At 31.6% G+C, this 27394-nt stretch overlaps 1 protein-coding gene across 3 annotated transcripts; it reads left to right on the forward strand.

Moving 5' to 3' along the window:
* Nucleotides 1-57: 57 nt before the first annotated feature.
* On the forward strand, nucleotides 58-26808 carry LOC134723320 (histone deacetylase 11-like). 3 transcript variants are annotated; one of them, XM_063586955.1, is made up of 12 exons: nucleotides 58-128; nucleotides 3906-4060; nucleotides 8223-8323; nucleotides 10201-10230; nucleotides 12238-12354; nucleotides 13508-13690; nucleotides 15346-15442; nucleotides 16150-16219; nucleotides 16570-16678; nucleotides 18520-18709; nucleotides 19177-19218; nucleotides 22228-22508. In XM_063586955.1, exons 1-11 carry the CDS (start codon nucleotides 91-93, stop codon nucleotides 19179-19181), a joined length of 1095 nt encoding a protein of 364 aa, XP_063443025.1. In that variant the 5' UTR covers nucleotides 58-90; the 3' UTR covers nucleotides 19182-19218; nucleotides 22228-22508. The 3 variants fall into 3 exon arrangements, with proteins under 3 accessions (XP_063443025.1, XP_063443013.1, XP_063443020.1); XM_063586943.1 differs by lacking the exon at nucleotides 19177-19218 and having other exon boundaries at nucleotides 22228-26808; XM_063586950.1 differs by lacking the exons at nucleotides 10201-10230; nucleotides 19177-19218 and having other exon boundaries at nucleotides 22228-26808.
* Nucleotides 26809-27394: the final 586 nt, after the last annotated feature.

Raw genomic sequence — 27394 nt, forward strand, 5'->3', positions numbered from 1 at the left:
GTTCTAAATCAGCTTATTTCAATTAAAATTTTTAAATCTTTCTTATCCTTATCTGCATTTATTAATTTTTTACTTCCGTAAACATGCAGAATGACAACAAACGAAGATAACAATATCCAGAAAGAAATGTTAGACTAGACTCTTATACAATTAAAGAAAAAGAAGACAAATACATGCTCGCTACAAGAAAAAATTATACAAAGTGTTTCGATTCTGTTCTCAGCCTAAATTAATAATAATATGTCAATAACTGAATAAGTTGGTCCGCCCTCACCCTGTAAATCACTTACAATTGTCATGTATGTGTTTTAAATAATTCATTGTACGAAGTCGAGTAATAAATCTTCTTTGATATTTTCATGGAAACAGACGGGGGCAATTCAACTAACTACAGAAAGTATAATAGTCCCCATAAATGCTTGAAATTATAGTATTCTGTATTGATTATTTTAGTTTTTACAAGTGCCTTGACAGTGGCAGCGACTAAAAACATGTTGTCATATAGGCACTTGTTACAAGCGATTGTTAAAATGGCCCAGTCTCTTACTTTAGTATATAGAAAGCAAGACAGAGGGGTATTCATGGTATTTGCTAATGCATAAACCTAGTGTTTGTTTATGATTTGATAGGTAAACAGTGATATTGTTGGCTTTTTACAAAACTACCTCTACCCTTTTTTATTGGGAAAATATGCGTCATTTTCATCAAATTGGGAAATTTGAAATTAACCATGAATTTGACTGAAACATCAATTTACAGAGCAATTTTCAAGAGTCAAACCCTGCTTTAAAATAAGACCTCATTTTGTCAGTGATGATACATAAATAGACCCTCAAATCTGCAAATATAGTCATTTTAGGCATGAAAAATGTTCAAATGAGTGTTTTTCAGTTTGAATTCATGCACAATTTCTACTGAGACAGCACTGTTTGTGAAAAAAATTGTCTGTTTGGGAATAATTTTAAGCCATTTTTTTTTCAAATTGGGATTCTTCTCCAGGGGAAAAGGCTTTATTCTCCCCTAATTTAAAGGCAAACAATATCACTGGTAAAGGGACATATATATGATTATTTAAAAGCAAACAAGACAAATTTGACTATCGATTATCTATGGACCACCTTTAAAACCAAAACAACAGAGACCATCAACAAAAATATACCAACTAAAGTAATTGGAAAAAAATCAAAATTACCATGGCGGCATGGGTAAATAGAGACCTAAAAAGACTCATAAGAAAGAAAAACAAACTCTATAAAAAGAAAAGTCATGACTCAAAATACAAAAATAAATACAAAGAGATAAAGAGCGAACTCCAAAAAGAGATGAGAATAGCATACTGGGCATACATCGAAAATATGATCTTTGACATCAATATAAAAGAACCAGATCAGCATTGCTTCAACAAACAACCTATAAAGCTGTACTCTTATATAAAAAGCCAAAGAAAAGAAAACACTGGCATTGCATCCTTAAGAAGCGAAGGCACACTCCATACAAACCCCTATGAAAAAGCCAACATACTAAACCAACAATTTCAATCTGCTTTCACATCAGAAACTAACACAGAAATACCAACGAAAGAAGCTAGTACACACCCTAAAATGGAACTTATTAACATCAGTCGGGAAGGTGTATACAAACTCATAAAAAACATTAACACCAATAAAGCTACAGGACCAGATACTATCCCTGTCAAAATACTGAAGGAAAACATCGAAATAACTTCAGACATAATTACAATCATTTTTGACAAATCTCTTGAGACAGGCAAAGTATCATCAGACTGGAACCATGCAAACGTTACACCAGTATTTAAAAAAGGAGACAAACATCATCCTGGTAATTATAGACCAATCTTACTTACCTGTATCTCATGTAAATTACTTGAACATATACTAGCTAGCAATATCATGAAACATCTTGAAGCAAATGACATACTATATGAACTACATGTACAACATGGATTTAGAGCTAAAAGATCCTGCGAATCTCAAGTAATATCTTCATACACCAACTAGCTCAAAACAACGATAAAAATATACAAACTGACTTAGTTATCATGGATTTTGCCAAAGCATTCGACAAAGTGCCACACAAACGCTTACTTTTCAAATTAAAACACTACAGCATCTCTGATCAGGCAATAAACTGGATTCAATCATTTTTATCTAATAGAACTCAAACAGTCCTTCTCGAAAACACGACATCTGAAAAAATCCAGTAACATCAGGCGTTCCTCAGGGCACTGTACTAGGACCAATACTCTTTCTTATCTACATCAATGATTTACCTGACTACCTTAAACACAGCCAAATAAGACTCTTTGCAGATGACAGCATTATCTACCAGCCTATTACCTGCCAAAACGATTGTATTAAGCTTCAAGAAGACATAGAAGCAGCTATAAAATGGGAACAAGACTGGCTCATGTCATTCCACCCTGACAAATGTAACATCTTAAAAGTCTCAACAAAGAAAAAACAAATACACTTTTATTACAACATGCATGGTCATATCCTAGAACAAGTACAATCAGCTAAATATCTAGGCATTACAATCTCTTCAGATCTCATATGGAACAAACATATACAACAATCAGCAGCAAAAGCAAATAAATCTTTATCTTTCGTCAGACGCAATCTAAAAATTAGTTCAAAATTAGTGAAGGAAAGAGCATATCAATCTATAGTTAGACCAAAACTCGAATACTGTTGTACCGTTTGGGACCCATACACATCAGAAAATATATACAGACTGGAACAAGTGCAAAGAAGAGCTGCACGATATACATGCAACAGATTTCACAACACCAGCAGTGTATCTGATATGCTTCAAAATCTGAAATGGCAAATCCTACAAGATTGAAGGCTTAAAACCAGATAACAAATGTTCCACAAAGTAATAAATAACGAAATTGCAATACCATCTCAAGATATTCTGATAAAAAGCCAGTCCAAAACAAGATCTACTCATCAATGAACATTCTGACAGCTCCAATGCAATAAAGACAGTTTTAAATTCTCATTCTTCAGCCAGACAATCAAAGACTGGAATAAACTAGCACCTGAAATTTCAAACAAAACTTCTACAGACAACTTTAAGGATGCACTTACCCATGAAGTACTCCTTAAAACCTTTTCTAACTTACATGTAAACTTATATGTACCTATTGTTTTTATCTTTTCATTTGATAACAAGATCAGCTGATTATTGCCAATATTGGTTTCCTTGTCCAAATACATTCTACTCCTATCAAGAAAAAGTCTAATTGAAATCTAGTCAATTCATCATTTAGTTGGTCAATTGGTATCCAGTAATAAAAATTCTTAGTATGTACATGTAGAAATGATCTTTTAATTTTTTTCCATTACCCAAGCTGTCATGTAATGATAAGAAAATTAGAAGCAATCAAAGAGAAAACTATGAGTCTGTTAAGCTTTCATCACTAACACAATGTCAAATGGCAGCTGTATTAAGTGTACCATTGGAAAAAAACCACTCCATTCAACCAATAATCATGCAAGATACTCAACTGCTCAAAACATGCATTACAGATATCTGATACCTTAAATACACATCAACATGATCAAGTTGAACAAGAAAAGAACCCATGCAGAAACCACCAAGAACGTTTTTAAGTCAATATTATAGTTATGGACAGCACCTTCTTTATGTATTAACCTTTTTGCTTAAAATACTGAACATGCTAAAAAAATATACATTGAAAATAAAGATATAAATAACCCTATTAAAGATTACACACAGTTATTATAAGACAGTTACACTAAACATAAAAATTACAGTCATGAAATGAAAAAAACAAAGCTAATGCTATACATTCATTTTAAGAGATGTATATGACATGTACATATGATAGAATAAATGAATGAATTTATATTTTTCAGTTCTACACCTCAGTCAACAGAGCTGTACATTAAGATTGCAGACACACAATGGCCTATAATATATACACCTGAATACAACATTGGATTTCTTGGTTTAGAAAAACTTCATCCATTTGATGCTGGGAAATGGGGAAAGGTTTATGAATTCCTAAAAGGTACTGGTAGACCTATTTTTTTCACTTTTTATTTTATGATCATGATTATTATCAATTTTGAATCTTCTATATTAACATGATTTATGTTTGATCTGAGTGACTTCTTGTGTAACGAATGCATAAAATGCAATCAAAACCCATGAGAGCCATGGTGTAGTGGATAGGGCATCGGACTACTAACACAAAGTTTCCTGGTTCTATTCCCGTCTAGGATGAAATTTCAGGGACTGAATTTTCGACTCTCCCTTGACACCATTTGCAAGTATGGTCTTGAGGAAACGATGATAGTCCGTCAAAGGATGATAAATGGCTGACTCGTATTAAGAGAGAGCCATATCTCTTGCACATTAAAGACACCCTTGTAGATTTGGAAAAAAGAGCAGGCTAATGCCGCTTCAACACAGCACTCGTATCTGCAAAGTGGAAAGAGATTAATATAAGTTGCAAAACTGGTTTCCCAATCCACTATAAATAAATAAGTTTAAATTAATCAAAACCCTATGGTACTGACTTAAATTTTTTTGGAATCTTCCATTGTTTATCACTACATTTGATGGTTTCAAAAAAATAGTGCAGTGAAGAAAATTTCTTTATGTCCTATTCAGTCAATATCAAGCAACTTATTAATGATATGATATATATAGAATAATAGGTAGTTTTGTTTTTAGCTCACCTGGCCCGAAGGGCCAAGTGAGCTTTTCTCATCACTTGGCGTCCGTCATCCGTCGTCGTCCGTCTCCGTCGTCGTTAACTTTTACAAAAATCTTCTCCTCTGAAACTACTGGGCCAAATCAAACCAAACTTGGCCACAATCATCATTGGGGTATCTAGTTTAAAAAATGTGTGGCGTGACCCGGTCAACCAACCAAGATGGCCGCCACGGCTAAAAATAGAACATAGGGGTAAAATGCAGTTTTTGGCTTATAACTCAAAAACCAAAGCATTTAGAGCAAATCTGACATGGGGTAAAAATGTTTATCAGGTCAATATCTATCTGCCTTAAAATTTTCAGATGAATCCGTCAATCGGTTGTTGGGTTGCTGCCCCTGAATTGGTAATTTTGAAGAAATTTTGCTGTTTTTGGTTATTATCTTGAATATTATTATAGTTAGAGATAAACTGTAAACAGCAATAATGTTCAGCAAAGTAAGATCTACAAATAAGTCAACATGATCAAAATGGTCAGTTGACCCGTTTAGGAGTTATTGCCCTTTATAGTCAATTTTTAACCATTTTTCGTTAATTAAAGTTATCTTTTACAAAAATCTTCTCCTCTGAAACTACTTGGCCAAATTAATTCAAATTCAAAAGGCCACAATCTTTGGGGTATCTAGTTTGAAAAATGTGTCCGATGACCTGGCCATTCAACCAAGATGGCCGCCACGGCTAAAAATAGAACAAAGGGGTAAAATGCAGTTTTTGGCTTATAACTCAAAAACCAAAGCATTTTGAGGAAATCTGACAAGGGATAAAAATGTTTATCAGGTCAAGATCTATCTGCCCTAAAATTTTCAGATGAATCGGTCAATCGGTTGTTGGGTTGCTGCCCCTGAATTGGTAATTTTGAGGAAATTTTGCTGTTTTTGGTTATTATCTTGAATATTATTATAGATAGAGATAAACTGTAAACAGCAATAATGTTCAGCAAAGTAAGATCTACAAATAAGTCAACATGACCAAAATGGTCAGTTGACCCGTTTAGGAGTTATTGCCATTTATAGTCAATTTTTAACCATTTTTCGTAAATTAAAGTTATCTTTTACCAAAATCTTCTCCTCTGAAACTACTTGGCCAAATTAATCCAAACTTGGCCACAATCATCTTTGGGGTATCTAGTTTAAAAAATGTGTGGCGTGACCTGGTCAACCAACCAAGATGGCCGCCACCGCTAAAAATAGAACATAGGGGTAAAATGCAGTTTTTGGCTTATAACTCAAAAACCAAAGCATTTTGAGGAAATCTGACATGGGATAAAAATGTTTATCAGGTCAAGAACTATCTGCCCTGAAATTTTCAGATGAATCGGTCAATCGGTTGTTGGGTCTGCCCCTGAATTGGTAATTTTGAGGAAATTTTGCTGTTTTTGGTTATTATCTTGAATATTATTATAGATAGAGATAAATTGTAAACAGCAATAATGTTCAGCAAAGTAAGATCTACAAATAAGTCAACATGATCAAAATGGTCAGTTGACCCCTTTAGGAGTTATTGCCCTTTATAGTCAATCTTTAACCATTTTTCATAAATCTAAGTAATCTTTTACAAAATCTCCACTGAAACTACAAGGCCACAATCTTTGGGGTATCTAGTTTGAAAAATGTGTCCGATGACCTGGCCATTCAACCAAGATGGCCGCCACGGCTAAAAATAGAACATAGGGGTAAAATGCAGTTTTTTGCTTATAACTATGAAACCAAAGCATCTAGAGCAAATCTGACAAGAAGTTAAATTGTTAATCAAGTCAATATCTATCTGCCCTGAATTTTTCAGATGAATTGGACAACTGGTTGTTGGGTTGCTGCCCTCCAATTGGTAATTTTTAAAGAAATTTTGCCGTTTTTGGTTATCTTGAATACTATTATAGATAGCGATAAACTGTAAACAGCAATAATGTTCAGCAAAGTAAGATCTACAAATAAGTCAACATGACCTAAATGGTCAATTGACCCCTTAAGGAGTTATTGCCCTTTATAGTCAATATTTAACAATTTTCATTAATTTGGTAAATTTATGTAAATTTTTACCAAATATAGTTCTCTGTTACTAATGGGCAAAGTTCATGATAGATATAATTGTAAGAAGCAAAATCGTTCAGTAAAGTAAGAACTTCAAACACATCACCATCACCAAAATACAATTTTGTCATGAATCCATTTGTGTCCTTTGTTTAATATGCACATAGACCAAGGTGAGCGACACAGGCTCTTTAGAGCCTCTAGTTTATATTGACTCAACATGTGGAATATCTAGACAAGTTCATTAGGGCGAGTTAGGATATTCCACATGATATAGTCAGTATCAAAAACGAAACTACCTATTATTCTGTTTACCAGTAATTATGATGTCACACCATGTATTGCCTAATATTTTCAGTGATACAGCCAGTACGTTGATACTGGAAAATATAAGCCAGTAAGATCAAAGGGAAAATATACGAATTACCGATAATATAGGGTTATTGCATGAATATTGGGGAATATTGTCCCGAGTAGAATTTTATATTGCACGAGCTTGCGAGTGCAATAAATGTTCTACGAGGGACAATATTCCCCAATATTCATGCAATAACCCTTTTATTGTATAGCAATATAATATTTGAAAGTAAAAAATGGGTTTAAACTAAGATTTCGTCATTGATGACGTCATAAATTTTAAAGATTTATTGCACTAGTGCAATATTAGAATTTATTGCACGCTAACTTTTGGTTACGTTCTGTTTTTCTTGCAATCCCACAAAAGTCCTCAAGTTTTGAGATGTAAATTCATGCCTTTAATGATTTTTCCCAGGTTTGCTCATTTTTTTTTTTTTTAGAATTCAATGTTTCATCTCATTAATTCAACAAAGAAACTAATTGCGCAAAGATCTTTAGTATTTGCGCAAGGCCTTAAGAAATTGCTCCTTGGGGGCTTGTAAATGAGCAGTGTTCTGAAGAGAACAGACAAATTAGATTTTCATGGTCCATGAAATCACACTTAAATGATTAGTAAAGTCATCTGCAAAGGGCAGATAATTCAAAATTCTATTAGAGCAAAGAAATCATAAGAATTCAATAAAAGAAGATAGGATGACTTTTTTACATCTACAAGTAAAAAAATCTGAATGTCTAAGGGACAGAACTCAGCCAATATTTTTTTTACCGATACAGGTAAATAAAATTCACTTGTATAAGTAGCCTACAAATTAACTTATATAAGTATATTAATATTACTTCTTCAAGTAATTAAAAATAACTTATACAAGTAGTACCCCTGACTGACAAAGGAAGATAACTCCAATTCAAATTTATAATTTTCTGAGCTAATTACAATTTAATGTTTTCTTTTGAATTCATGAAATTACAATATGAAAGCAATCTTTATCCTTTCAGTGATAACAAGCACTTTGATTAATGTTTCTTATCCAGTTGTCTTTTACTTATTGATACATTGTAAATATTTTCAGAGGCTAAGTTGATTCAAGAGAAGACCATAGTAAAGCCAAAAGAAGCTACGCAAACAGATTTATTGGTTGTCCATACTGCACAATACCTGAAAGATCTGAAAGTAAGATGTAATCCTAGTTCTCTTTTCATTTCTCAGCCTTCATTTTAAATTGTTAACAATAAGTATAATCATTATCTCTTCATAAACAAATATAGGTAACAGTAGCTGAAACTCATAAATCGATAGAAAAAAAACAAATACAGGTTACAAACTAAAACTGAGGGAAACACATTAAATATGAGAGGAGAACAACGATACCACATTAAAATGTAAAAAAATCATCTGATAATATCATTTTTAACCAAAATCATCTGATAATATCATTTTTAACCAAAATCATTGTTTTTTAAACTTCATTTATTTCCTGAATTGTCATTTGCCATTCAGCATGTTTTAGTTTGGTTAGAATGTCATCCTTAAATTGATTAAAGTTGCGTTTTTTTTAAAAGACTAGTGTCATAATATTTTTAACTTCATAAATACAATGCTTGACCTTAAAGACCATATGACAACAAATAATATTATGACTTTATTAATTCATTGGTTGATCATGTTGATCTTAGAAAATCATGCCCAATTTTTTATTTGGATGTCTTTCTAACATATAAAGGATGGTGGTTATAACATGGATCTTTTTCACCTTAATTTGATTCATTCCGAGCACATTCTGAAATTTTTTCATATCTGACCAATTAGTTATATTATTAAATAACATAACACACAAGTTATTCTGTTTAATTTCTTCCTCATTTGTGTTAAATTATTCAAATGACAGTGTTTTTGTCAAAACAATATTCATGTTGGAGTCATATGATAAGACTTTTCCAGTGAAACTGAATTTGTAAAAATATAACAAACATACTAAATTACCATGCATAGTAATGAGACTGTTAAGAAACCATATTATAAAATTGAGAATGGAAATGGGGAATGTGTCAAAGAGACAACAACCCGACTAAAGAAAAAACAACAGAAGAAGGTCACCAACAGGTCTTCAATGTAGCAAGAAAATACCACACCCGGAAGCGTCCTTCAGCTGGCCCCTAAACAAATATATACTAGTTCAGTGATAATGAACGCCATACTAATTTCCAAATTGTACACAAGAAATCAAAATAAAAATAATACAAGACTAACAAAGGCCAGAGGCTCCTGACTTGGGACAGGCGCAAAAATGCAGCGGGGTTAAACATGTTTGTGAGATCTCAACCCTCCCCCTATACCTCTAGCCAATGTAGAAAAGTAAACGCATAACAATACGCACATTAAAATTCAGTTCAAGAGAAGTCTGAGTCTGATGTTATGCATATATATGTTATATTTTGATTATTTTATGTATCATTTGCTTAAGAAAAAAACACAATTCTTTTATTTATTATATATTTATTTTTCATAATATGAAAAATGTTTTTAATGATGTAACATGATTAACTTAGATTAATGTTGTACCTATACTTAGACAATATATCATAATGTCCTAGTTACTCATCAGTACCCTCTTTGGTATGGTTTTATCTAACAACTTTTGTAATTCACTTTTACTAACATTTATAGATATATTGTTTAACGTGTGATGATAGATGCTGTCTCAGATTTTTAAGAGCATGCTTTGATATTTAAACAATTTTAACATCCTTTTATATGCACTAGCTATAGTTTTTATTGTTTTATGTAATCAAATTTTAATTGTCTTTTTTTCACGATTTTTAACCAAAAGTTATATACTCTAATTATACGACTGAAATAATTGAATGTTTTTAAACTTTGAAACAAAGAAAATGACTTCTCATGATAATGTTTTTTCATCTTATGTACCAGTTTTATATATTTCAATATATTACTAACCCAATTCCATGAATCATTGAGACAGGCTCTATTTAACTTTTTAACATACTAAATTGTTGTGTTCAAGTAGTTTTTTCTGCTTCGTTATGTAGCTATCAGATTTCGTGGAGGGGATTGATGAGGTATTATATTGTACACAGTCCTTGTTGCATGCTTATATGTCTCTTGTCCTTGCACCTTTGCAGACTTCAGAATTCACAGTCTTGATTGGAATTAAAGGGTTTCCTATAAACATGTAGCAAGATTGAATGTTTTTACTTACATAATCAATGTACCAACATTTACAAAATGTAAAGCATCAATATTTTTCTTTTCAACAAGATAAATGAACAAGCTATAATAAGACTTTCACAGGATGTTAAATGCATGTTGTTAGTAACTGATTATTGTACACTTTTACTTTAACTTCCTACCATAGTCACCATATCCATTTGCATATTTTCTATTTAATGTTAACATACATTGACTGTCATTTTACATTTCCTTTCCCATATGAGCATACATACTCTTCCTACATTTAAAAAAATTAAAACACAGAATCAGTGTTTTTTTGTCGCATGTTAATTTATTAGGTTTGCAAAGGGGGTACATTCATGACGAATAACCATAGAATTCTTGCTCAGTGACGTTAAAGGTAAATAAAAAATTAGACGATAAAAAAATCGACTGATTTTGACAGATCATATCTATTTTTTTCCAAAAATAACAGTTACAATAATTATTTGAGCCCTCTGACAAATCACAATAATGAAGTTTTGATAAGTCATGGTAAGATTTTAACTAATTTAATGCTTACAGTAGCCTAAAAATGGATGTTTGACGCCTGAGTGTAAAGGGCATTTCTACCGTCATTTATCTTCGATTTTGAGAAATTTTACAGGAAAATGGGAGGTTATGATATTTAGTTTATGATAAGATGTTTGGAAAAATATTCTACTACATGTATCTACTCTTCCATAAAATTAAAGTGTCCCTGTCTACATATCCTCCCTTTGCTGTGTCAGATAGATATACATGCATATTAAAACAGTTTAACCACATGATAAATAGTATTTTTTGTACAGTTGGTGTATTGCACCTGGAAGACATTTCAATGATGTTTAGTTGTGCTGTACATAATTTTATTGGCTTTTAGCTTTTTGTTTTATCACATTGAAGATCTGTTTAATATAATTGTTAAAAAGTAAAAGAAAAATCATGCCCTGTATTGATAAATTAGATACAAGCACTGGTAGTTTGAGGAATTACACAGCTACTTTTGCATAGGTACTATTTCTGTACTAAGATATGCAGTACTGGAAATTTACTTTTAATATTTAGTACTTTTTCTTTACTTTAAAATTATTGTAATATTTAGGTACTTGTATTTAACAGTACTTGATTTGAACTAAATATTTTTGTACAGAAATAATACAATATTCTATGTTTGAAAATCATAACTTTAAGATATTTGAAATAGAAAAATCTTTAAAAATGCTGAAAATGTAACGGTAGTATTAGTAACCAAAAATCTGTAGTACCTAAATTTCAAGTACAAATAAAGTACTGTAAAATATAGGAACCTAAATATTACAATAATTTTGAAGTAACACAATAGTAAATGAATATTAAAAGTAGATTTCCAGTACTACAGATTTTTAGTACAGAAATAGTACCTAAGGCTATGCAAAAGTAGCTGTGTACTAGAAAGAGACAGAGAAATGCATGTATAACAAATGTTCTTGAGTTAAATTTATGTATGAATATATAAAAAAATTATTAATATACCTTTATGAAGAAGGGGAGGATCTTTTTTTCAAATGTATTTGCTAGTTTCTTTCATAACCATTTTGGATAAAATGCATTTGTTTTAATCCACAACCACAATAATAGGTGTGTACTTAACTTATATGTGTAGGTTTGTGGCATGTGAATCATATCAGCATTATTACGATAATTTTGCCATGCATTGTGATGAAAATTCCATGGTTTAAGTTTTATTTGTTAATTTATAAAATTCATTAAATCAACCTTCTTTGCCATTGTAAGCAAAATTTTTTAGAATAGAATCAAATGTGTGTACAACTTGGACTATTGATATAATTAAAAACTTCTGATGAAAAAGTGAGACATTTTTTTGTTAATTTCAGTGGAGTTTAAATGTGGCCCAGATAACAGAGGTGCCACCTGTGGCTTTGTTACCTAATTTCATCGTACAACGAAAAGTCTTACGACCTTTCAGATATCACACAGGAGGCACTATATTGGTATGTATTAGCTTATTTTGAAAAGAAACCATCTTTATCTTACTAAATTTACATTAATTATTAAAAAAAAATGGGGACACTGGTGTTGAATAATCCAAATACATTTATGAAAGAACTAAAGCCTCTGACAGCAATATGCTGATAAAGACAATTTAAGTTAGTTTACATGAAACATTTCCGAAATAACTATAGATGCTTACTGAATCTCAGTTTGAAGACAGTATGAATGATTTTTTTTATGAAACATACAATCAAGTATTTTTTTTTTACAACTACAAAAAATTCCCTAATTGATAATTTAATTTTTGGATGCAGTTCTATATTTCCATTTCTATTCAATTTCAACTTGCATCATAAAATTATTTACATTTGAAATTTAAGATCAATACAACTTAACAGAACAAAAATATGAAATCATCATATCCAGAAATCAACGCCACTTTGCTCATTTGAATATTATACTAATGAAATCGGATAGGGGTCACGGAAATTATATTGGAATGATAGGGATTTTTGAAAAAATGTCTATTTTAACTTTAATTTAAGTGATAGACATGTTGCCGGGGCAGAAAATACATATACACAACACTATACACCATTTAAACGTAACATAATGACTGGCGTTGCAAAAATCAAGGTTCCTGAGCTATTTTGAAAATCGAAGCGAGTGGCTTTTACCATTGCAGTATAAAATACAGGCTAAAATGTCAAATTTTGCAAACTTCTTGTTGAAAATTGGCTAACAAGTTCATTAGAAAAACAAATTGACGGGGTGAAACTTGAAACTTGGATGTCCAAAGAATAAGCAAGTCCAAACCTTGTATGTGTAGTCGTTGAATTCTAGGTTCCCACGTACAGTTAAAATGCCAATATTTTAAGAAGAAAAAACTGACAAGAACACTTCAAATTCAATGAATTTCGCATTCATTGTTTTGATTTTGACCGCCTGACAACTTCACGGAAATATCAGAGTGATATAAACAAGGACTCTGTGACAGGCAACTTATAATATACGTGTTTTGAAGATTTTAACGATATCAAGCCAGTCTAGTTTAACTAAAATCACATGGTACAATTCTCATTAACATATTATGAATATTAATTAGCAAAAGCACTACTAATTTCTGACTATGTTATAAATAATTGTTTACAGGCTGGCAAATTAGCAATGGAAAGAGGATGGGCCATCAATATAGGTGGAGGATTTCATCATTGCCATGCTGAGAAAGGTGGAGGGTTTTGTGCATATGCAGACATCACATTATCATTAAAGTTCCTATTTGAGCGTGTTGAGGGTGTAGCTAAAGCTATGATTATTGACTTAGATGCACATCAGGTAGGTATCATATTATTTTTAGAGAAGAAGTTGTTGCAAAAAAGATGGTTTTGTGATTGGTTAGAGGTACAGAATAGAAGCTTGTCTTTATATTGAAGATTTTCCTATTTGTTTTTGAATTAATACCTGCTTTTTCTCCAAATACCCTTCACCAACACTTTACTCCAAATATGTAATCACAGACCAACAATATAGGTTGAAATAAAATTACTAAGTGATGAAATATATTTGAATATATAAAAGAGAAGATGTGGTATGATTACCAATGAGACAACTATCCACAAAAAACCAAATGACACAGACATTAATAACTATAGGTCACAACCCATAACAATGAGCAAAGCACATACTGCATAGTCAGCTATAAAGGCCCCGATAAGACCTTGTAAAACAATTCAAACAAGAAAACTAACGGCCTTATTTATGTAAAAAAATGAACGAAAAACAAATATGTGACACATGAAGCAGGATTTCCATTGGTAGTTGCTGTTATTCACATTTGGCGAGAAAAAAAATGAAAATTTTGGCGATAAAAATTTATCATTTGGGGAAAGAAATATATAGAATGATTTGATTTCATTTATCATAAAATTGAGAATGGAAATGGGGAATGTGTCAAAGAGACAACATCCTGACCAAATAAAAAACAACAGCAGAAGGTCACCAACAGGTCTTCAATGTAGCGAGAAATTCCCGCACCCGAAGGCGTCCTTCAGCTGGCCCCTTAACAAATATATACTAGTCCAGTGATGATGAACGCCATACTAATTTCCAAATTGTACACAAGAAACTAAAATTTAAATAATACAAGACTAACAAAGGCCAGAGGCTCCTGACTTGGGACAGGCGCAAAAATGCGGCGGGGTTAAACATGTTTCTGAGATCTCAACCCTTCCCCTATACCTCTAACCAATGAAGAAAAGAAAATGCATAACATGGGGAAACCCTGATATGAAGTAACTTTTTATTTCAAATTGTATCATGATGAAACCTTATAGGTAGCAACATTACTGAAAAGATATAAAAAGATGTGGTATGATTGCTTATGAGACAACAACAATTTGTATAGTAAACCTTTATACGGTAGGTCAAAGTACGGCCTTCAAAACAGAGCCTTTGCTCACCCTGAAAAGCAAGTTTTAAAAGCCCCCAAAAATTACTAGTGTAAAACCATTCAAACAGGAAAACCAACAGTCTAATCTATATAAAAAGCAAGAAACATTTATAAACCACACCAACAAATAACAATCACTAAACATCAGGATACTGATATAGGACAGGTGCAAACAAATGCAGCTGGTGCAAACGTTTTGATAGGCGCCAACCTTCACAGTTACATGTACCTGAAACAAAAGTGTAACATCACATCATAGACAGATGCACTAAAAAATATCAATTGAATTAGCTTAACTCAATCCAAAGACATGTTAAAAAACAAGTAAACATACCCTGAATAAATAAATTTGATCTATGTCACAATGTAAATTGAAAATTGTATTTTTAATAAGGGAGTGAGATGTCAAACAATATTAGAAAGACCACCATTACCTTGGAAAAAATGTTGTCAAATAAATATGAATCATTATGCAGGCCTTTCGATATTTTAGAAAAATAGTTTTAGCATATAAAGTATTTTCATGCTTGAATGTTTTTAGGGAAATGGCCATGAGCGTGACTTTATGGATGATGAGAAAGTATACATAATGGATGTTTACAACAGAGGAATATATCCCCAGGATGGATTTGCAAAAAGTAAGTATGCTTTGTGTATTTAACATAGATAACGAAAAAAAGTTATTTATTTAAGGAATGACTGTAATATTTTTTCTGTCTATGAAGAAATAACATAAAAAATTTGGTGCACATTGAATAACGTGCGTAGAGGGTTATTTAACAGTGTGCACCACATTTTTTATGTTATTTCATATAAACTGAAAAAATATTACAGTCATTTCTTATAATTTTATTCTAAATTCCATTTTAAACCATAGAAAACCATTAAAAACGTTAATGAAGTCACAGTCACATGACTAAATAACGTCAGCCAATCAGAAGACGCATAACAACCAAAATTATTCTAGCATGAAAATAAATGTGTGACAAGCTTGTTTTACAAATATTTTTTAAGGACAAATAATATATACCATTGCCTCTATTATGGGTTTGTTAAAGTCATAAAGTATATAGCACTGATTTTGGTGGAAAATATGAACCAGAAGTTGCACTCAGGGGTGGATGCAGGAATTTTCGAAAGGGGGGTGCTAACCCAGGGCAAAGGGGGGGTGCAAAACAGATGTCCCGATACAAATGCATTGATCGGCAAAAATAAAGGGGGGGTGCGCACTCCCGGAACCCCCCCTCTGGATCCGCCACTGGCACTTAATGTCATACAATGTTTCCAGTAGAAGGAAACAAGGTCAAATCGTTTATTTTTAAATTAATTGTTTGAATTCTTTCAGGAGCCATCAAAAGAAAAGTAGAACTTCAACATTATACAGAAGACAGTGACTACTTAGAACTTGTTGAAAGGTATTTTTTAACTCTATATATAATTAGTCTATACAAGTAATCTTAAATTATTAATGACTCCAACCTCAGTTTTTTTTTAACATATAAAGTATTTAATGAGATAAGAAACAGATGGTTTCAATTCAAATCTGATACATGTAGTTAAAACAAATGTTCTCTAGAAAAACCTTTAGTTTATGAAACATGAACAATGGGTTAGGTCATTTTGTTTGTTTGAAAATTAACAAAATGTTAAGAAAACCATCAATTCTAAATAAACCGAAAGAAGTATCTGTTAACAAAGTTATAATATGTATTAAATATATTGATGCCTTTTTTCTGAAGAAACTGAGAATTATTTTGAATTCCAGACATTTAGAAGGAGCTTTGAATGAGTTTAGCCCAGATGTTGTTGTTTATAATGCTGGTACTGACATACTGGAAGGTGATCCACTTGGTAACTTATCTATAACCGCTCAGGTATAGTATTTTTAGTATTTGAAATATCAATTGTATCAGCTAGCCAAGGGTAACAAATCTTCCTCTTTAATAAATGTTTAGAAATTTTAATGTTTATTATTACCAGCATATCTCAATTATATATTTGATGCTTCTGTCTTGTGCTCCAATGATAAGACAGAAAATAGTTTTTGAGGTTAAGGTTTGATAAATCAGTGTTTTGAAAAATTATTTTTGAAGTACAGTAAAACCTGTATAAATCGGCTGGCTACGGGACTATGAAAAAGGGCCGGTTTGGACAGTGAGCTGGTTTATTCAGGTTTCCGTTTTGACTGGAAGTTAATGACTTGTGACGTCTGATTTTTTGCATGTAAAAGTTCTCTGATTGTTAATTATTTCTGACAAATTGAAATACTTTCACTTTCTTTTTCCTTGTTTGCATTTGCATCATACTACTCGCTTTGTTTGGATTATGAAAGGAGAGTTTCTTTTTACTTCCATGATAATTAATTTGAATTGTTGGAATGGCCGATTAAAAAGCCAGAATATTATCAAACGTAATTTCATCACTACTGAAAAGTTGTTGTACAGTGTACAATACCCATAGATTGTTGTCATCCGGGTGATTTTCATTATCAAGGTCATTTGTTTAGAGGTTCACAACAGGGAACCCAGGATTTCGAAATCACGATGTAAATTTCTTACTCTGCCATTTAAATTTGTTTATCCAAGTTACACCACAAGTTCAATCCGAGTCTGTCTGTCTGTCTGTCTTTTCGTTTAATTGACACGTTTATGATGTTTTAATAAATAATACAGCTCACTTCTGTATGATTGTAAGTTCACAGTTTAACACCTGACTAATTGATTATCCTGAAAAGTCATATCGTATAAACAATTATGTTTTGATTGCATATTGATTATTAAAATTAATTAGACAAACCGGTTTTGACAGGTTAAAATTAATGTAATTAAGAGTATTGGGACTTCATAATTAGACCGGAATTCGGAGTACACAGGGTTCGGTTTACAAAGGGTATTTTAACAAAGACTTTGAAAAGGAAAATATGGCACTTTCATTTTGGACCGGAATGGACAGGAAACCGGTTTATTCAGGGTCCGGTTTAATCAGGTTTGACTGTAGTCTTTAGTCTGTAGACTGTAGAAGAATTGTGCCTGAGGTTCATATGATGAAATCATAATCTTTCAGTCAGTTTAATTGAAGTCTGGAGCTGGCATGTCAGTTAACTGCTAGTAGTCTGTTGTTATTTATGTATTAATGTCTTTTTGTTTATTTTCTTTGGTTACATCTTCTGACATCAGACTCGGACTTCTCTTGAACTGAATTTTAATGTGCGTATTGTTATGCGTTTATTTTTCTACATTGGTTAGAGGTATAGGGGGAGGGTTGAGATCTCACAAACATGTTTAACCCCGCCGCATTTTTGCGCCTGTCCCAAGTCAGGAGCCTCTGGCCTTTGTTAGTCTTGTATTATTTTTATATTAGCTTCTTGTGTACAATTTGGAAATTAGTATGGCGTTCATTATCACTGAACTAGTATATATTTGTTTAGGGGCCAGCTGAAGGACGCCTCCGGGTGCGGGAATTTCTCGCTACATTGAAGACCTGTTGGTGACCTTCTGCTGTTGTTTTTTATTTTGGTCGGGTTGTTGTCTCTTTGACACATTCCCCATTTGATTCTCAATTTTTTTAATTTCTGGTATAAGTTTATAAAATTCAAGATTATTTAAGTGATTACTTTCTCATGTCTGAAAAAAAGTTTGGTGTCAATCATTTTTTGAATGTCACCTTTTGAATATGTCTATTAGTTATAATCCAACCAGATTGTCCTATCTTTCAGGGAATAATAGACAGAGATCACCTAGTGTTCAGTAAGGTCAGATCGAGGTGTATACCTATTTTGATGGTAACCAGTGGAGGATACCAGAAGACAACAGCTAGAATAATTGCTGACTCCATCCTTAATTTGCATAAGGAAAAGTGGATCAAATGTGATGGCGCTGAAGCATTCCAGAAATCCAACTTAAAACGTATGTTAGGGATGTTTTTAAAAAGACTACAGTTGCACATTCCTTATCTTAGTTTTAAGAAAAATAAATGTCATTCTGCACCCTGTATCCAATGTTCGTTATTTTTTTTTTTTTTTTGCTTGTCACTATACTAGAATGTGACCTACCCAATTAGAGACTGTGTTCGTACTTACATGAGCAACACAATGAGTGCCACATGTGGAGCAAGATTTAATAAACGTTCTTGAGCACTGGAGATCACCCCGATTATTGGTGGGGTTTGTTTTGCTATTATGTCATGTAGTCAGCAACCTGACAGTAATGAGTTACAATGTATGTGCAATTTTCAGATCTTTCAGAATCTCTTTTCTGTTTTTTTAAAACTTTTGTATGATAAGTATTCTTCTCAGCACTACAACACTTGAATTTTTGTTGTGTTTATGTTGTTTTCTTATTTGTATTTTCTTTAATATGTTTTCTCATTTTAGGCTGAAGATATTCTCTGTGCACATTTAGGAAATTTAATTTATGTAAGCTTTGTTTTCATTTATTTAACTTTTACTTCACATAGATCAATTTGAAATATATAGGTACCTGCAATTTCCAGGTTATAATGCTATTATTTCATTTATTTATTCTGTCATCAGTTTTTCTTTTTTTCACTCTTTCTGCTGCATGTTTTTATATTATCCAGTAGTTATATGTACTCAATAGACCATTTTTATGACTTTTTTTTTTTTACTTTTGAGACTTGACTCTGGAGATTATTTTTGCAACAGATTACCGTTGTTGGTAGTTCACCATCCTGGTACTAGGATATGCAAGCAAGAGGAACTTAAAGATATAAAATCAAACTTTCAATTGGTACAGCTTCAGGTCTTCAGTTTTCTATACATGACAAAACCAATGGTAACAGTTGACTTTCCCACAAAATGGTACCAATTAAATATTTGATTCTAATTCTTTTGGTTGCTATTATTTGACCAAGTACCAGGATGTCTTATCATAGAGTAGATGACATGTAGGAAAACTGTATTATCCCCAGACAAAAGTTGCTAATATTAAAATGGTCTATTGAATCAGTGCATTATCCTTTATATTTGCTATGCAGTTCTGGTTATATATACAATATTAGGTTAATGTCAGGAAAATATAAACTTTTTTGTATGAGGCTGAGAAACTGGGGAAGGGCTTGTCAACTTCGTACTTTATTTGGCCTTTTAAACAATTTTGATTCAAGCGTCACTGATGAGTCTTTCGTAGACGAAACGGGCATCTGGTGAATGTATAAAATTTGAATCCATGTATCTATGATGAGTTTATTCTACAGAGCCCTTCCACAGGTTTGTGCTGAGTACTTAAAGTTAAAAGTTTATATTTTTATGACATTGACCTAATATTGTTTTTATATTGCGACTTAAATTAATACATTGATAACATTTTGAATCATTACACAAATGTCAAAACTTATTTTCATCCCTTAATGGACCCCTGCTTGTGGAGAAAGTGTTCCATGATGAAATTGACATTATACAAAATATAGCTTTGTTACTATATTAAGGAAATAAACACAACTAGTTGCAGTATTCAATTAAATAGAAGGAATATGGTATTATAAAAAAGGGACAAGACCCTTTTTCATTGATATTTGTAATTTTCAAAGCTTGACCTTCATCACCTCAGGGCTGAAGCATGGTAAAAATGTAGAAAAAAAACTTTGATACCTGAAATAATGATTCAAAGGATTAATGGGTGGTTTTTGAAAATCTTGGTATATTTTAGAAGTTGAAAATCTTGAATTTCTAAATATTTCTTTTTTAATGGAATATATATATATATATTTATTCAACTTGTTTATTTGAATACTTATAGATTATTACATGGCATTTTCCATATGGCCCTGGTATCAGCCCTAGACTCCCATATCAAGCCAGAGGGCTTTAGCCCGAGGGCTTGATATGGGTCGTGGGCTGATACCATGGACCATATGAAAAATGACATGTAATAATCTATTTATCACATATTTTTAAGCCAGAGAAAAGAAATAGCTTCCATCAAATTATGTTTGATATTTCATCAAAAATCAAAAAGATATTTTTAAAAAAAATGTATCACTGTGAGTTAAAAAAGTTTGTATCACAGTAGGTAAACAACGTTTTGTGAAAAGTGTCAGAAATAATTAGCAATAAATATATTAATTCTAAGAATTGCAAATAGTAAACGACTTTAAAGTGTTACATTACAAATGTTTAAAAATGCTTAAGAAGAATCCTATATTGCTACTCATTCCAGTGTGGCGTCATATATTTTCTAAATTCTTTATGACGTCAAAATTTTATGGGAACTTTTGTGATTTTCACTGTTGATTTCTACTTTTTTCTTCTACAGTAGATTAGTAACTTTCTAAATTTCTTTTCATTGTGTTCAACTTGTTTACAAATAGTCTTTGATTAACAGGTTACCGGAAGTTAAACTCGGGGGGCTTGATATGGATTTTGAGGGCTGATATGGATATCGGCCTCTAGGGCTGATTACCAACCTTGACTTCCGGCTATTATTGGCCATGCAAAAACGTACATATCAGTACAAAATATGTGATAAATAAATTTTATTCACCAACATGAGCAAATATACTGTTGATTTGTATTATTTGTTTAACACTGATATTTATGGTTTTCTTTGGTACAGGTGAATCAAAATTTTCAAGGAAGAACACATTTTCTGTAGGCTTGTATGCAGACTTTTGTTAAACCACAAAATCAAATATCCATGTAAATACAAAATTTCATTAATGCATAAATATACAACATCAGGAGGTCAATGTCAGAAAAATAAAAAACTTTTTGCTTGAGGCTGGGGATTGGGGAAGGGCTCCTTCCCCAGTTAAGCGCAGAGTACAAAAAAGTTTATATTTTTATAATATTGACCTAATATTGTTTTTATAATACAACTTAAATTAAATTAATTAATACATTGATAACTTTTTAAATTGTAACAAAAATGTCAAACTTATTTTCATCCCTTAATGATCCCTGATTGTGGAAAAAGGTTCTATGATGAAATTGACATTGCTCAAAATATAGCTTTGTCGCTTTATTTAGGAAATAAACACAACTAGTTGAAGTATAAAGATTGTTAGCCACGAAATGAAAGACTCCAAAAAAAGTTTGAAATTTTAGGAAATTAATTTGAAACCTTTTAGAGATAAATTATTTATTTGTTCTATAAAAAACATTCCTATACTTGCAGTAGTATCAAAATATTCAGTACTATTCTAAACTGAATGTTAGCAAAATTTGCATCAGCATTCAAATATTTAACTCGCTGATTATTTTATTGTCTTCCTGATATCTCAGATACTAAATAAGATTGTTTCAGAAGAGCTAAATACATGTCTTTTAAAAATAGCTGCAGTTCAAATATGTGTGTATTGCATGTATTATTTTTTCATAATAGTAGTTAATCTTTTTCTTTACTCAAGTGTTTATTTTTTGTTTGTTATCAAATTTATTGTTTTAATTTTTTTAATATTTTTATAGAACCAGATAAAATTTCCAGTCTCCCCAGGAGTCGAAGTGAAGGATTACTGTCACGGTTACGTAGAACAATAATTAGGTCACAGTCCTCACAGGAAGTACATGATGTGCACTCATCCGAATCGTCTTCTTTAACATCTGGTCCTGATGATTTAGGAGGTTCCAGTTCATCACTCGACAACAGTGATTCTTCATCGTCAAGCGGCAATGATAGTGATATAGACAGTGAACCTGCACCGGGAAATAAGATTGTTCATAAATGTAAACCTGCACCTGAAAATAATTCCATTAATTAATGAAGACAATACTAGGAATGATAAATTTATGTATATTTTCAATGTGAACTATTTCATGATTTTAGAATTTGGGACTAGTCTAGGAAATCCTTTGGCTTTTTATGATCTTATAATTTTCAGTTCAGGTCTATCTTCTTGGTAACCATGTGGAATAAAAATTTCTGTCTCCTTTTAGTTCTCATTTGTTTCCAATAGTATTCATCGGTGGGCTGGACCCTAAAGTTGATTCAGTTTCCTCTTATTCCTGTGAATATGAGCTGTGTCTCACTGCCGTAGAGGTTTGAGATTCACTCCTATCATTTGATAACACATGACTAACACAATTAACTAATATATGTAGCAATTTGTTTTCTTATTTTTCTGAAGGTTAGTCACTCTGATCTGATGAATATCTTGAAAGTGACATTAACAATTTCAACAAACTTATTTTATTTAAAACATGACAAGAAGGATAATTTAGTGCATTTCTTCCTAAATAATCTATGTTGGTCCCTTTATCCAAATTGAAGTTGTTTGTAAATTTATTTTAGAAAATTCAGATTGAATATGATTTAAAACTGTGAGATTCAAGAAAATCAACCTTTTATGAACAAATGTTTTAGAAAAGATGAATATTTTTGTTTTGAAATGTACTAAGTTACCATTTAGAAAAATATTATACAGGGTAGTTCACTTTATGGAACATTTTAGTTATATCTAAGAATTTATTGAAAAACATGAAAATAAATTTAATTGAAACTAACAGATTGGAGAAAAAAATATAAATGGTGCTGCTGAAATTAATCACCCAATTAAGATGACTTATCTAGGGACATTTCCAGGGATTTACCAGTATTATATATGAATAAGAATAATCAAAAGTTGTATTTAAATTGCTGCCACCATTGTGGTGATAAGCAGATGACCGCAATAAAATCACTCACATCTTTTTTAACATATTGGAATTCTTTGTTTTATATAATTTGCCTTTGAACCCTTTTATCTAATGCCCATGGTGTTCAAAAAAAAATTTCTTTAGATGCTTCTCTTAGTCTCTTTGGTCTTTTTATACGACCGCAAATTTTGAAAAAATTGTCGTCGTATATTGCTATCACGTTGGCGTCGTCGTCGTTGTCGTCGTCGTCGTCGTCCGAATACTTTTAGTTTTCGCACTCTAACTTTAGTAAAAGTGAATAGAAATCTATGAAAGTTTAACACAAGGTTTATGACCATAAAAGGAAGGCTGGTATTGATTTTGGGAGTTTTGGTCCCAACATTTTAGGAATTAGGGGCCAAAAAGGGCCCAAATAAGCATTTTCTTGGTTTTCGCACTATAACTTTAGTTTAAGTTAATAGAAATCTATGAAATTTTGACACAAGGTTTATGACCATAAAAGGAAGGCTGATATTGATTTTGGGAGTTTTGGTCCCAACATTTTAGGAATTAGGGGCCAAAAAGGGCCCAAATAAGCATTTTCTTGGTTTTCGCACTATAACTTTAGTTTAAGTTAATAGAAATCTATGAAATTTTGACACAAGGTTTATGACCACAAAAGAAAGGTTGGGATTGATTTTGGGAGTTTTGGTTTCAACAGTTTAGGAATTAGGGGCCAAAAAAGGGCCCAAATAAGCATTATTCTTGGTTTTCGCACAATAACTTTAGTTAAAGTAAATAGAAATCAATGAAATTTAAACACAATGTTTATGACTATAAAAGGAAGGTTGGTATTGATTTTGGGAGTTTTGGTCCCAACAGTTAAGGAAAAAGGGGCCCAAAGGGTCCAAAATTAAACTTTGTTTGATTTCATCAAAATTGAATAATTGGGGTTCTTTAATATGCCGAATCTAACTGTGTATGTAGATTCTTAATTTTTGGTCCCGTTTTCAAATTGGTCTACATTAAGGTCCAAAGGGTCCCAAATTAAACTTAGTTTGATTTTAACAAAAATTGAAACCTTGGGGTTCTTTGATATGCTGAATCTAAACATGTACTTAGATTTTTGATTATTGGCCCAGTTTTCAAGTTGGCCCAAATCGAGGTCCAAAATTAAACATTGTTTGATTTCATCAAAAATTGAATAATTGGGGTTCTTTGATATGCCAAATATAACTGTGTATGTAGATTCTTTATTTTTGGTCCAGTTTTAAAATTGGTCTAAATTAAAGTGCAAAGGGTCCAAAATTAAACTAAGTTTGATTTTAACAAAAATTAAATTCTTGGGCCTCTTTGATATGCTGAATCTAAACATGTACTTAGATTTTTGATAATGGGCCCAGTTTTCAAGTTGGTCCAAATCAGGATCTAAAATTATTATATTAAGTATTGTGCAATAGCAAGTCTTTTCAATTGCACAGTATTGTGCAATGGCAAGAAATATCTAATTTCACAATATTGTGAAATAGCAAATTTTTTTTTAATTAAGAATTATCTTTCTTTGTCCAGTATAGTAAGCAAGAAATATCTGCAAGATTTTTTTTTAATTGGAGTTATCTTTCTTTGTCCAGAATCAACTTAAATCTTTGTTATATACAATATACAATGTATATTCACTTTTTACTACCAACTGATAAATTTAAATAATCTTTACCATTCAGTGATAACAAGCAGTTTTTTTACATCTTAATATTTTATGATGTATTTAAATGAGTAGTAATTGTTGCAAACTCCATTAGAATATTTTAATTGAAATTAGTTTTGGAATAAGGGAAAGGGGGATGTGATTAAAAAATTGGGTTCAATTTTTCTCATTTGAAATTTCATAAATAAAAAGAAAATTTCTTCAAACATTTTTTTGAGAGGATTAATATTCAACAGCATAGTGAATTGCTCTAAGAGAAAACAAAAATTTTAAGTTCATTTGAATACATTCATTCTGTGTCAGAAACCTATGCTGTGTCAACTATTTAATCACAATCCAAATTTAGAGCGGAATCCAGCTTGAATGTTGTGTCCATACTTGCCCCAACCGTTCAAGGTTCAACCTCTGCGGTCGTTTAAAGCTACGCCCTGCGGAGCATCTGGTTAAATCATAGATAAGAAAATTATGGGTCACCATGATAGATTTTAAATTTTATTTTTGAATTCATTTCATGGAGAGAGAAAATATTTCAGCAAAAAAATTATTAAAATTTTAAATTCAGTCTGCAGTATATCCAATCAAAATATTTTTACCTGAACAACCCATCTAATCAGTAGAAAAGCACATGTGAAGAATTAGTGATGGTGTGTATCGGTGTTGTTAAATTGTTTTTGATTTATTAGATCCACCTTACCTGTATGCATATTATAATGTAAACTATTTATTACTTTATTTTATTTATATGACTTATACACTGTTAAATTTTGTTTTTATTGTTAAACACATAAACTAATATACACATAGTTATTTTAGGTAGATGTGTCTTAGAGAGAATGGCGATATAGTTAATTTTTATAGTTAAACACATAGTTTTTATATGTAGATGCATCTTATAGAGAATGCCAATAATCCAGAATACAGGTCAAATGATCAATGCTTCAAATTAAAATGGTTTTGATAAGATTTTCAAAGATTCAGTGTTATGTCAAGAGTTTTCAGAAGAGATTTGGTTTAAAAATGCATCTATGAGCATATACTACCTTCTAAAAAATAGGTTGCTCTAACCTATACTTAATGCAAGGATGACCAAACTAAATAGATGGTTTTATAGGTTATTTTGTTGGTCAGTGTAAAGATGCATACAAGAGAGGAAATCAGGTCACACTGACCTATATTACATTTCATTGATTAATATGCAAATGAATAGAAATTATTGGCAGCTGTAAGCTTCATTCCTCCCAATAGGAGGCTAATATAGTATCATCTATGATTCAATGAGAACCAATTTTAACATCCACAGGTTTTGTTGTCAAGCACTTAGTGATTTACTTTTCTTAATTTGACATTGAAATTATATTATGGGAGCTACCATTTGATTTTTATGGGGGCTAGGATAAAATTTGAAAAAAAGCAGGACAGGAGTTTTGTGTAAAATAAAGGCATGATAAGACACTTTGCCAAAAAAAGACAGGATGACAATTTCTGTTAAAAAAGTTGGGATTAACTAATAAAAATTATAAAAAGGTAGGACAGAAATTTAAAATTAATAAAAAATATAGGACAAACTATCTCATCCTGTCCCTCATAAAAATCAAATGGAAGCTCCCTTAACTCTAGTTGTGTGTTTTGATTATTATATAAAACTAATCAAGTCAATACTAATTCTAGCTATGTGTGCACTATATGCACTTTTGTGTAAAATGATTCTGAATTTGAAATAGAATTCTCTACCCATTAAGTATTTTATAAGTTCTATATTGTGTTTGATTTATATTCTTTGTCATAGATATGTTTTAGAACATTGCAATTGAATGAATTAGAAAAGTGTCACAAAATATATTGTTCTGTTATATTTCTTGCCTAAAACAATGTTATGAAGAACTATCTCCACCCCTGACCCAGTTAAGGGGGAGGTTTTCACACCAGCAATTTAAATTCAAATTCTCATTACAAGAAAATAGTTGATAGTTTGCAAGGACTGGTTATAAGAATGAGAAAACGGTCATCATGATTTCTATGTTAAGTGGTGCCATACAAAAAAATGAAAATATAACAATGACAAATAGACATTATTGAGATGGGAGCCATCTCTGTGGACCCGGCTGTAAATGATGTGTGGTAAAAAATTTGGGTGCACTAACAGAAAAACTTTTGACCTAGGAAGTTGTACATTCACCCTATAGTGTTGATTAATATATGTAAAGTATACACGTTGAAATCATAATGGTTCTCAGGATATAGAGAGGACATGATCTGTACCATAGGACGTGGATTTTTCATCTAAAACAAAAGGTTTTTTACTTTGACTTTGACCTA

The sequence above is a fragment of the Mytilus trossulus genome, chromosome 1 (assembly GCF_036588685.1).
Source record: "Mytilus trossulus isolate FHL-02 chromosome 1, PNRI_Mtr1.1.1.hap1, whole genome shotgun sequence".
In the NCBI taxonomy this organism is placed as follows: domain Eukaryota; kingdom Metazoa; phylum Mollusca; class Bivalvia; order Mytilida; family Mytilidae; genus Mytilus; species Mytilus trossulus.

Bases quoted from the DNA above. Each gene is read 5' to 3' on its own strand.
- LOC134723320 (XM_063586943.1), top strand. From the start codon at position 91: ATGACAACAAACGAAGATAACAATATCCAGAAAGAAAT. The intron at 4,061-8,222 runs GTACTGGTAGAC...AAATATTTTCAG, and splicing joins GGTTTATGAATTCCTAAAAG to AGGCTAAGTTGATTCAAGAG. The intron at 10,231-12,237 runs GTATTATATTGT...TGTTAATTTCAG, and splicing joins TCGTGGAGGGGATTGATGAG to TGGAGTTTAAATGTGGCCCA.